This window comes from Rhinatrema bivittatum, chromosome 4 (assembly GCF_901001135.1).
Source record: "Rhinatrema bivittatum chromosome 4, aRhiBiv1.1, whole genome shotgun sequence".
Lineage (NCBI taxonomy): Eukaryota > Metazoa > Chordata > Amphibia > Gymnophiona > Rhinatrematidae > Rhinatrema > Rhinatrema bivittatum.
Genome location: NC_042618.1, coordinates 174,474,283 through 174,486,955, shown reverse-complemented (window position 1 = coordinate 174,486,955; position 12,673 = coordinate 174,474,283). Strand labels below are relative to the sequence as shown.

The 12,673-nt window shown below is 45.2% G+C and overlaps 1 protein-coding gene across 3 annotated transcripts in view; it reads left to right on the top strand.

Moving 5' to 3' along the window:
- The first annotated feature begins 6,918 nt into the window (after positions 1-6,918).
- Positions 6,919-12,673, top strand: part of COG1 (component of oligomeric golgi complex 1) — a 47,396-nt gene continuing 41,641 nt past the window's right edge. For all 3 annotated transcript variants that reach the window (XM_029599258.1, XM_029599260.1, XM_029599257.1), the window contains exons 1-4: positions 6,919-7,255; positions 8,131-8,375; positions 8,861-9,042; positions 9,438-9,608. In XM_029599258.1, coding sequence (XP_029455118.1) covers positions 6,965-7,255; positions 8,131-8,375; positions 8,861-9,042; positions 9,438-9,608 — 889 coding nt within the window. In that variant the 5' untranslated portion in view covers positions 6,919-6,964. The remainder of the gene's footprint in view (positions 7,256-8,130; positions 8,376-8,860; positions 9,043-9,437; positions 9,609-12,673) is intronic.

Below are 12,673 nucleotides of genomic sequence, written 5' to 3'. Positions count from 1 at the left end.
ACCTCACTACCCTCTGGGAGGCAGGCTCGGTGACCAGCAGGCAAGCCTCTGCGGTCCGAACCCCAATCCGTCGGCTTCCTACTCTCAAACTGCTTTCTCTTCCTTTTTTTTTTTTTACACACGATCACCTAAATCTAGGCCTCAGCACAGACTGTAGGCTTGGCACCCTCTCCACCTGCTAGGAGACAGAAGAATACAGCCGGACTGTAGGTGGCACCAGCCTAGATATAGGCGGAGTTTTTGTTTGTAAACTTCTGTCTCCATCTGCTAGAGGGGGGGGGGGGGGGGGGGCCAAACTCAGGAGTCTGGACTGATCCGGGTACGTACAGGGAACGTGTGTGAATGATTAAGCATGTGAGAGAGAGGTATGAGCATGTGTGTATGACTGAGAATGTGAGAGTGCCTATGAGCATGTGTGTTTGTGTGAGACAGCGTATGAGTATGTATGTGTATGATTTAACATGTGAGAGACCATAGGATTGAGCGTGAGAGCAAGCGAACGAGTGCATGTGTATGTATGTATATATTATTGAACATGAGAGAGCAAACAAGCATATGAGTGTGTATATGACTGAGCATGTGTGAGAGTGTGTATGTTTGTATGATTGAGCAAGTATGAGAGAAACTTTGTATATAACAACCCCCACCTCTCTCCCTGCTAATCCTTGACAATCTCAGGCAGGGCCAGTGCAAGGGTCTGTAGTGACCTAGGCAGACCAATGTAACACCGCTCTCTCCCCCCCCCCCCCCCCCCACAAACCCACCCTGAGTTGAATGTGCCCGCTGACAGTGGTAGATATATAGAATTATGGTCACCCTCTGCCAATGCTCGCTCTCTCTTTCTTCACATAGTGCTCCATGACTGCTGTCGCCCCTTCTTTCAGATTTTGAAACTTGCAAACCCCAGTGGCACTCCTGCCACTGACGCTGCCCTAGGTGACCGCCTGGTCCCGCCTAATGGTCGTGCCAACCCTGATCTCAGGTCATCTGGAAATCAAAATTCCCCAGGTATGGACAGCAGGGGATTTTTTTTATCCTTAGTTTTAATTATTGGGTTTTATTTGATGTATCAGCTGTTTTGACATATTTTATTGACATTTGGAAATGGATAGAGATATGAGTTTTTAATTACTGGATGTTCTATTTGTCAGTGTTTTCAAATATTTATAATTATTAGCATGGGTTTACTATTATGATTCATATTTCTTGATTTTATTGTTAGATGTTTTATGAGGAATGGTGATGTTTCTATTTTTCCATAGTTGCACTGCATGCAGAATCTGGCTTGTTGTGGTTTCCAGTTCAGTTTTTGTCTCTCTATTCAGTATTTGATGAGGGTGTATCTGTGTTTAGCATGTATGAACAAGGTGAGGTGTTATGCTGGCATGTAGAGTCTGTGTGGGGATCTATAACAGTCTGCCTTGTTTTGTTTTCCTACTTCTATCCAACCTACTCTCCCAGCTCTGCCCCCTTCCCAGTCTCGCGACACTAGTCACCTCGATCGCCGTGCCAGAACAACTGTATCAGTTTTATTCCTTTGTTATTCCGTCATTTCCTGTTAAGTTATTATCTCTTGTCTCAGTTACCCCCGGATTCTAATATTCTCAGTTACCACACTCCTCACATACAGCCCGATACTGTAAAACCGCGGGAGAGCGGACGAACGCCCGCTCTCCCGGCGCACGCACCGGCCCTTTGCCGGTGCGAGCTATCCAGTATGCTCCAGCATGCAAATTAGGCGACGCGGTGCAAACGAGGGACAGGAGGCGCTAGGGACACTAGCGCGTCCCTAGCGCCTCCTTTTGGCCTGGAGCGGCGGCTGTCAGCGGGTTTGACAGCCGACGCTCAATTTTGCCGGCGTCGGTTCTCGAGCCCGCTGACAGCCACGGGCTCGGAAACCGGACGCCGGCAAAATTGAGCGTCCGGTTTTCGGCCCGACAGCTGCGGGCCGAATTCAAAATTTTTTTTTTTTTAACTTTTTTTTACTTTTGGGGACCTCCGACTTAATATCGCTATGATATTAAGTCGGAGGGTGTACAGAAAAGCAGTTTTTACTGCTTTTCTGTGCACTTTCCTGGTGCCGGAAGAAATTAGCGCCGACCTTTGGGTCGGCGCTAATTTCTTAGAGTAAAGTGTGCGGCTTGGCTGCACATTTTACTTACTGGATCCCACGCGCATACCTAATAGGGCCATCAACATGCATGCATTTGCATGTTGAGGGCGCTATTAGGTGCCGCGGGTGGGCCGCGTGTTTTCCTCCCCTTACTGAATAAGGGGTAAGGGAAAACACGCGTCCAGAGCAGGCTGACAGTGCGCTCCGACGGAGCACACTTTACTGTATCGACCTGATAATTGTTATATATTATATTCCTGAGTTCTTACATATAATACAGTTCTTGAGTTCTCATGTATAACATTCTTGCGTTGTTATGTATAATGTTCTTGAATTCTTATGTACAATACTGTTCTTGAGTTCTCATGTATATTATTATTGAGTTCTTATGTATATTGTTCCTGAGTTCTCATATATAATGTTGTTCAAATGTAAACCGGAGTGAAGGCCAACACTAATACTTCGGTATATAAAAACAAATAAATAAAATAAATAAATAAATAAATAAATAGGAGGTGTATTGGTGTTTTAGGGCTTGGTGTAATATTTGTAGGGTTGCCCTTTCATAGGTAACTTCTTACTTTTTGAGTTCTGGCAGTTAGTGTTGTTTTGGTATGGGTGATTTAAAATATTGTAATTGTAATTCAGTGTATTCATGGTTTTCTGAGGGTTAAGCCTACCACTTTTTATTATGTTTTATCTGTACCCTGCTACAATCATTGGAGTGGCGGCTAACAAATATTTTTTTAAATAAATAAATACACCTATATGCGCTACCATAGACCTAATACAATATGGGTTCCAAGTGTCTGTTCTGCAAGATTTTGTGATAGGCACCACAGCAATGCATGTAAATAATACTGTACATGTAGTGATTTTTTACCTCAGAATGTCCTTTTCATGTAAAATCTAGTATTATAAACGTATAATTTTTAATTGTGAGTGGGGAGGGTGGACTGGGAGAGGGGTGACACCTGGTGGTTGGATTGGGAGCCCATGATTGCAAGGTCCTGAAGGGAGCCCTGATGCATGACCCCCAACCTAGAACTGACACTACAATGATAAGAGTAAAGAAAGTTGGGAGGGGAAAAAAAGATCCCTGGTAATTGTAATTGAAGGCTCGTGGCACCAGGATCTTGATGCTGGTCCCAACTGAGCTGGAAGCCCAGAGGAACAGGAGGAAATTTCTGGGTCACAATAAAAATAAAAGCTCCCTTACATTTAACAGTGTCTCCCAGCTCATGATGTTATATGTTGTGTTCAGGATGAGGGCTCACTTTTTCATTTGGCCATAGGTGCCAAATGGCCTAGCTACGGCTCTGAGAGATGGTAATGAAGAGAAAAAAAGACGGAAGTCGAGTAGAGAAAGCTGAATTGAAGGTGAAAGACAGAACTTGGGTCTTTGGTGGTGGGCCAGAGGTAGTGGTAAGTAGTTGCACTATGGTAAAAGCAGTTTATTTTAGCCCCCCATCAGCAATCCCTTTCCCTCCTCCCACTCATATGCAAAAGTTAGTGTTCAACAGTAACGCACATCTGTACACAGCCTGGGAAAAATGAGAGGGAACGTTGGGTCTTGAGTGCTACAAGGACATATCAGTCAGAACAGATTTTCTGTAACATATGGCTGGAAAAGTGGAAAGCAAATCAGAGCTCTTCTCTACAGTTTATTACATCAAAGTCAGCGTAAAAGGTCTACAGAAGTGAACGCTGTTGCTCGTAAATCCTCATCATTGTTGATTTATATCACACTTTTCCAACTAAACAGCTTAAATCGAATTACAAGAAGAATCTTTAAACACAATTGACTACTCTGTTTACCCCCTGGAAACTATCGGTCTCTGTCTTGTCTGTCATCCCTCTTACCCCACTGACTTTTCTTGTGACCCTGGGCAAGTCCCTTTACCACCCTTGTAAACTCCGTTTACATGGTCAGACCACACCCTCATTTCTACATCTCTCGCACTGAAAGAATCCATCTCTCCCAATATCCCTTCACCCTCCTTCCACTACAGGAAACGATGCACCACGGAAGACCTCAACAACCAGTTGGATTCACAGCTCCCTCTATTAGACCTCACCGACCCAAACTCTGCCATTCACTCCTGGAACAATATAACAGAAAACATAGCTAACAAGCTCTGCCCGACAATCTCTAAAAAATCTCACACTAATGCCTCCAACAGACAACCTTGGTTCACCAATGAACTTAGAAAACTAAAACAAAGTTTAAGAAAGAAAGAAGCGATATGGCGTAAAACCCCTTGTGACAGTACCATCTCTTCATACAAAGCCACTCTACACCATTACAAATCACTCACCTCTAAATCAAAAAAAGATTACTACGCTTCTAAGATCCACAACCTGGTCTTAGACGCCAAAGCCCTCTTCGCTTATGTCTCCAGCCTCACTCACACCATTCCCCAAGAAATCCCCAATAACCTAGCACAATCCAAAGCCGAAGAACTCGCTCTGTTTTTTCAAAACAAAATTACCAATCTCTTAACCCAACTGCCTACCAACTCCACCACCCTCCCAACATATCAGCACCCTCCCTACAAAAACATCAGCCTAAACATCTTTGAACCCGTCTCCTCCTCTGAGATACAAGCCATCATGAAAAAAATGAAACCCACTTCTCATCCTGCGGACCACATACCCACCAAACTACTTCTATCTATCCCAGACACCATAGCCTCATCATTGACAGACATCATCAACTGCTCTCTCGCCCAAGGAACCTTCCCAGACGATCTTAAAATGGCTTCAATCACTCCTCTCCTAAAGAAACCTAACCTTGACCCGAAGGACCCCAACAACTTCCGTCCCATAGCTAATCTCCCTTTCATCGCTAAGATCATGGAAAAACTAGTGAACACTCAACTATCAGACTTCATTGAAGACAACAATATTCTCTGCGCTCCCCAACACGGATTCCGTAAAAACCGAGGTACAGAATCCCTCCTCACCTCTCTGACAGACTATATCATAATGGGCCTCGACAAAGGTCAATCATTCCTACTAATCCTGTTAGACCTATCCGCAGCATTCGACATGGTCAATCACGCCATCCTCCTAAACCAACTATCGTCCATAGGAATCAGCGGCACCGTACTATCATGGTTCAAAACCTTTCTCAACAACAGAGGTTACAAAGTTAAACTACAAAACAAGGAATCTTCAAGATTTGACTCTACCATAGGAGTCCCACAAGGTTCATCACTATCCCCAACTCTCTTCAATATTTACCTTCTTCCTCTTTGCCATCTTCTCACCAACCTCAACCTAAAGTATTTTCTATACGCAGATGATATTCAAATTATCATCCCCATCAAGGACACATACTCTAAAACTCTTGAATACTGGGAATCTTGCCATCAAAAAATCAAACAACTACTCAACAACCTAAACCTCATCCTAAATTCCTCCAAGACTGAAATCCTACTCATCTCGCCTGAGAATAGCATTCCTAACAATAATCTTCCTACCAACCTACCCACCACACAAGTTAGAGACTTAGGAGTGATCATAGACAACCGGCTGAACTTCAAGGCTCACATCAACAAAACAACCAAAGACTGTTTCTTCAAACTCCAGGTACTAAAAAGAATTAGACCCCTTTTCCATGCTCACGACTTCAGAACGATCATCCAAGCAATCATTTTCTCGAAACTAGATTATTGCAATTCTCTATTGCTAGGTCTTCCTTCATCCTACTCCAAACCGTTGCAGATGGTTCAAAACTCGGCAGCCAGACTACTAACAGGCGCCAGGAGAAGAGATCATATATCGCCCATACTGAAAGAGCTTCACTGGCTACCTGTACACTTCCGAATTTTGTACAAAGCCATATCCATCATATTCAAAACAATACATCAACTCACCACCCTTGATCTGCAAATCCCAATCCAAATTCACAACTCGTCAAGACCAACCAGAGACGCTTACAGAGGCTCACTCCTAGCACCCCCTGCGAAAACGACCAGACACGCTACCCTAAGAGATCGTGCCACTTCCACAGCTGGTCCCCTCATTTGGAACTCCATTCCTTCAGATCTCAGACAGGAGCCCTGCCTCCTAACTTTTAGAAACAAACTTAAGACTTGGCTTTTCAAGCAAGCGTTCCCGGACACAATCTAACGACCCCACTATCACCTCCTCAAAACTTCCAGTCTTCAACCATGCATTGTATATAGCACTTAATTTGCATATTGTTTAACCGCTACTATTCTATCCTTTCTCTTCCTCCTTCTCCCAGTTCTGCTACCCCTGTTATATGTAACTGCACCTTCTGACACACAGTTCCAGTTTGATGTATATACTGCACCCCTGTTTTATGTAAACCAGCAAGATATGTTGTCATGATTGCCGGTATATAAAAACCTTAAATAAATAAAATAAAATAAAATTGTCAGGGAATATTGTCGCCTTGAGGATTACTTAGAAAGGCGGGCTACTCACCCCACCCCACCCCAAATCTTTATCTTTATTTTGGATTTATGATTTACCTACTACCAATTTGCTATGCGATGTAGAAGCAAACATACATACATTAAAATGATAATTAACAGTAAAAATAAAGGATGCAAGCCAGACTGGCACCAGCTACCAGCGGCCACCCGCCTAGGTAGCGAAAGCTTGACAAGCGCAATTAAGCGATCAAAGCTGTCAGAACCCGGCGCACGCATCAACCTGCAGGAGGAAGAAGGCAGAGCGCGCGCCAGTCTACCCACCATTGCGCTACAGCAGCGCCCGATCACGTGACCTGTGCCACGGCCGCGGCATCCCCGTCACGTGACAGGGAGCTCGGTTTCTTCCGGGTTAGATGACTCGGGCGGCTGAAACGGGGCGACCATGGCTGCGGTGCCAGCTCAGAGTTTGAAGGCGGTTGACATTCGTGAGCCTGCGGCGCTCTTCGAAGCCTATGGCGCCGAGGAGATACGCGGTATCGAGCGGCGCCTGCGGGCAGGCATCGAGCAGAAGAAAGAAGAGTTGCGACAGATGGTGGGCGAACGCTACCGAGACCTGATCGAGGCGGCGGACACAATCGGTGATATGAGGCACTGCTGCGGTCAGGTGCTGGGGAGCGTACAAGATATGCACCGCACCTGCAGCGCTCTGCGGAGGGGTCCCCGCGGGGAGCAGGTAATAGGGGGAGACACATAGGGGACATGCACCTCTGCACCTAGTGCCTGGGGCAGGGGACGACGACAAGCATCTCTTTACCCATTGTCTCTGTACCTACCGGCAGTGGTGGTGGTGAGGGGAACGACAGGCACCGCTTTACCCACTGCCCGGGGAGACTTTTACTGTGCACCCACTCTTTAGGGTAGGTGGGAGCACCCAGGTACCTCACCACCTACTTTACTGCCTGGGGGAGATGAGGGGGACACAGTAATGCATCATGTTGAGATGTGGGGTAGGGTCTGTGGGTCCTAGGGTTGGTGTGAGTAGGGTCATGTACAGTACCTTCATTAGAAAGGAAGGACACATGATGATCTCATGGGACATTTGATTGTGTTTAAATTTAATGATACACAATCGTCAAACCTTTTCCTTTGGAAAGAAATCAGTAGAACTAGAGGTCACGAAATGAAATTTCAGGGAGGACGACTCAGCACCAACGTCAGAAAATATTTTTTCACGGAGAGGGAGGTGGATGCCTGGAATTCCCTTCCGGAGGAGGTGGTGAGGACAAAAACAGTGAAAGAACTCAAAAGAGCATAAGATAAACACTGTGGATCCCTAAAAACTAGAGGATGGAAACAAAGAAAAGAGTGCATGGGGGTAACTTGCTGTTGCGGTGGTTATTACCCTTAACCAATAAACTTGCATGCTGTTAGTGCAACTCCATCCGTGCTCTCTGCTTCAATGGCAGGGGAAAAGGGCCCTAACATTTTTGGTTTGGGAAACTGTAGACTGGATGGGCAGACTGGATGGACCATTTGGTCCTTTTCTGCTATCGTTTCTATGTTTAAGTTAAAGGAAACTTTCTTTCTGTCCATTTCTATTTTATCTAGACTCCAGTTCGGTCACAGGAGAAGTTCTACAGCATGGCAGCCCAAATCAAGCTGCTGCTGGAAATCCCAGAACAGATCTGGAGCTGCATGGAGGCCTCCCAGTCCCTGCGGGCGACCCAGCTCTACCTACTGTGCTGCCACCTGCACAGCCTCCTGCAACTGGACTCCTCTGGGTCCCGCTACAGCCCCATCCTTGCCAGGTTCCCTATCCTGGTGCGACAGGTTGCTGCAGCCGGCCACTTTCGGTAAAGCAACTCATGTGAAGCCTTTACTTTGTTCATGGAATAACGTCTCCCTGGAACCTTGGGGAGTTTTTGTTTTTTTTAAATATTCTACTAATTGGAAGACAATCTCTTCCTCTCTTGTCTCATAAACAAAGCTGATGACAGTAAATATATAGTGTGATAAATAGTGTTTAGTTTTTTTTCTAATATCACACAGATCAAACTATTAATCTTTTAATTTAATTTACAATGTATTCCCTATTTTACGAAATAAAAATTTGTTCAAGCAAATAACTATTTGACAGATTAGCAGAATAAGCCCATTCTACTTGCAGAATGCCTGCTATTTACAAACTAGCAGAAGGGAGATGAGTTCCAGCAGGATTAATAGGAATACACAAAGGCTGAAGCTCCTCCTTGTGGCTCATGGTTTAGGCAAAATTGTTTCACCCCAGACTTGCACGCTAAAGGAAGACTGCTTTGTTCACAAACTCTTTTCTTACTAGGGCAACAATCCTCCAGGAAAGCAAATCCTTGCTGAAATGTCCAACTGTTTCGGACCAGGCTGTTGCTGAAGCTTTGTGTGCCATCATGTTCCTAGAAGATAGTTCTCCACGTCAGGCTTTGGCAGACTTCCTGCTAGCCAGAAAAGCTGCCATTCAGCAGTTGTTGAACCAGCCCCACCATGGTTAGTTAAATTTATTTACACACACGTGTATATGTGTGTGTGTGTATATTTTATTTTTATGTATTTAAATGTTTTATATACTGTCATTCCATGTGAGAATCACTAGTTCATAATGGTTTACAGTTAAAACATTCAAAATATGTGTTGCAAGGTGAATAAACATTCATAGAAACAGAAGTAATAAAATGATAGACATCAAACATGAAAACAGAGTTAGATTATAGGAGATAGCGAGGGAGGGTTATTGTACAAGAGTTATTTAGGTTATCTGAGGGTGTTTGTCAAGTGGAAGGTATTTTTGAATAGCCAAGTTTGTGTGTGTGTGTGTGTATATATGTCCTGTTCTGGAGCAGGGCCCCCATGAAAGAGTGAGCCGGTGTTTTTCTGTTTTTCAGGAGCAGGTATAAAGGCACAAGTGTGCTCAGTGGTGGAGTTGTTGGCCACTACCCTCTACCAGGCTCATGCCCTCTTTTACACCCTGCCTGAGGGGGTGTCACCGGACCCAGCGCTTCCATGTGCTGTGCTCTTTTCAACATTGGAGACTGCCACAGGCCAGTATCCAAAAGGTGAGCTGCTGAAGTCACAGTTGCCAGGTTGTCTTTGTCAAACAGCTAGAGTTTACTAAGATAAAGCCCCATGACTCCTCATGTCTCCAGAAAAACAGGTCTTTACCTCTTTTGATTTCTCAGGTAACATAAAGGTTTGATATTTGGAAGCTGTTCTCATTGTCTTGATGCAATGCTTGTTTCTGACATTTTTTGCACTTATTAATTACACTATCAGCAGGCAATGTATAGCATTAAATACATTCAAAGCATGAATGTGGGGATGAACATCTGGGGAGGAGAATAAGCATGAAGGCAAGGCCATAATGAAGTGTGCATACTTTTTTTGTTTTTTGTTTTTTTTGTTTTTTTTTCCAAAAAAGTAAGTGTGTAAGAATTTTTTTACACACGAGAGAGGACATCTCTAAGTGAGACTAAAAATCGGAGTGATAGAGCCTGATGAGACAAGATGGCATGAGTCAGTGAGGTGATGCTGCAGTTATACAATTCATTAGTATTAAGCGCCAAACACACAAGGATACCATTCCAAAATGTGTAGAAACAAATATCAATCTTATGTTGCATATCCTTGGGAGATACAGATGGCAGGACTTCTGCTTATGAGAAGCACTAGCCCCTGGCTTATTTGAAGAAACTTCTTCATTAGGTAAAAAAACCAGTTTGATTATGATAAAGTGATTTATGGGAGTTAGCATAAAATATGGCAGAGAGAGCATCCTAGTTTAGGAAGAACACGATAAAATGTAGGAATTGTTTGTGAATGCTAGGGTGATGTACACAGTTTGGATTTGGATGTCCTCTTCCCTCCCCCCCTCCCCCCCCACACACACACCCTTCTCAAACTGAGAATGTGGCTGGAGAGCTCTTCCAACACTGGCAAAAACATTTTGGGAATGAAAGCTGCATTCCATAAGCCTAGATCATAGAAGGTTGATATGCAGCTGACTACTGAGGTGGGAAAGTTACCCAGATGTTCAGTAGAACATGGCTGTATAATTGTTCCACTGAACATACCCGGCTATAGTTCCTTACCTTGCCAGACCAGTCTAGATGAATGGGTTATCCTAGTTTGCCAGCAGATGGAGACAGAGAACAGAAGCCTTTTCTGTAGTCCTGCTCCCAGGATGTCTGATGAGCCAATCTTTTTGGGACAGCCTAAAACTAGTAGAAAAAAAGAATGAAGGCCAGGATTGGCTGCTCTTCTCTCCCTAAAGGGAAAAAAATCAGTTCCCATTTAGGCTTGGTAATGAAAGCATAACGGGGGAGAGGGAGAGTATGCCTACAGATTCTCCTGATGGGCCTGCAGAAGGGCTTGGTTTCTCCCATGCTTCCCCCAACCCCGGCTGCAGAAGACCAGGGGAGAGAGGGAGGAGGTGTCTCGCTATCTGGCAACAAAGTATAGTTGCAGATCCTTTTTGCAGGAGCTGCAAGAGCCCGGAGGAGTCTGTGTTTGTTCAGACAATGCGGGAAGAAGTAAAAGCCACTGCGGTGTCTGAAGGGGAGTAGCTGCCGACTCATTAGAGGGCCTGGGTGGGTGTAGCACTGGCTTGCCCAGGAAGCAATGGAGACAGCAAGAATACTACAGCCAAGCAGCAACAGACCCCAGGACTCCACTGAGGACTTGCCTGGGAGTATCACAGCAGGACTCCACAGTGGAACAGGGGTTTTCCATGGAGTTGGTCCTGATTATGCACAACTCTTATTTTGCAATGAAAATCGGGGGAGAGAGGGAGTCAGTAGAGGCTGTTAAGCCCCCTCCCGATCCTGGAGAGGAACAATCTCCAGGTTTAAAGAGAAGCCAGATGGAACTGAATACATATTTTTCTCAGGACCGTTCCTGGACCTCCTAGAGTGATCCATAGAAGGGAGGTTGAGAGAGACGGGCATCTCGGGGCAGGACTCTAGAGAAGCAGAAATTATATCACTCTGAGGTGAGGGCACAGTGGCGTGAGACTCTTTAGGAAAGCTGAATGTGGGGGTGCTTATATCCTAAGTAGTCCAATCTCTGAAGCTTTCATATAGACAGGAAAAGGAAGCAGCTCCATGAAGAGATCCAAGTTTAGCAAGGAGTAAGAAACCACCCTAAAACCTTCCTGCTTCATCCAGTAGTACAAATGATTACAGCAGAATGAAAGCCCCTGGACTTCTCCCTTAGGATCAAGAGACCATGCCAGCATTTTACCCAATTCAACAGGCAGAAGTGGACTGCCTGTTGTGAATGCAGCAGTGGCTGCAGTTACATGAAGGTGGAAGGGGATACAGCCCTGAAGTGCTCCATGGATAGAAGATTGAAGTAGCTCCTGAAAAGATCCTTTGGGATTATCAGTTTGTCCCTACTGGTGGCAATCTGGTGGGGGTACATGGCTAGACTGTTTGGGTGGGCCCAGCAGCTGCAACTGGATGCGGAGGAGCTCCAGGTCACCCAGAATAGAGAGATGGCTAAGCTGGAATTGGGGGCAGCCCTCTTAGTGAATACTTTATAGTACTTCATTAGGACATCAACCAAACAGGTAGCAATGGTGGTGTCAGCTAGGAGGTTGCAATGGCTGAGGAACTGGGTGGCAGATTCAGCCTCCAAAGTCTGTGTAGGCTACACTTCAAAGGGAGGTTGTTCGGAGAAGAGCTAGAAAAGTTGGTAAAGAACCTGGGAGGGGAAGGAGTTTCCAGGCCTCAGACTGCCAGAGGACAGGAGCAGCAAAAGGTTCTCATGGTCATTACCGGGAGGTCAGGCAGTATAAACCCAGAAGATGTCACCCCCTCAGAAAGCTAGGCTACTGACAGTCCACAGCGTTTGGGGGAGCTGAAAGAGTAGCTCAGCACGTCATGAGGACCCAAAACTCAAAATAAAGCTACAAGGGTCCACGCCTCACCTCCACCAGTCAGTGGCCGTTTGCTATGGTTTTATGAGGAGTAGATTCACATTACTGTGGAGAAATGGGTCCTGGTATTTATTCAGCAGGGTTATGCCCTTGACTTGGCCACCCTTATTCCAGAGGCTTATGTCCACTCCCCTTGCAGACTGAGATCAAGGAAACTAGCCATCCAAGGGACGTTAGGCCAACTGC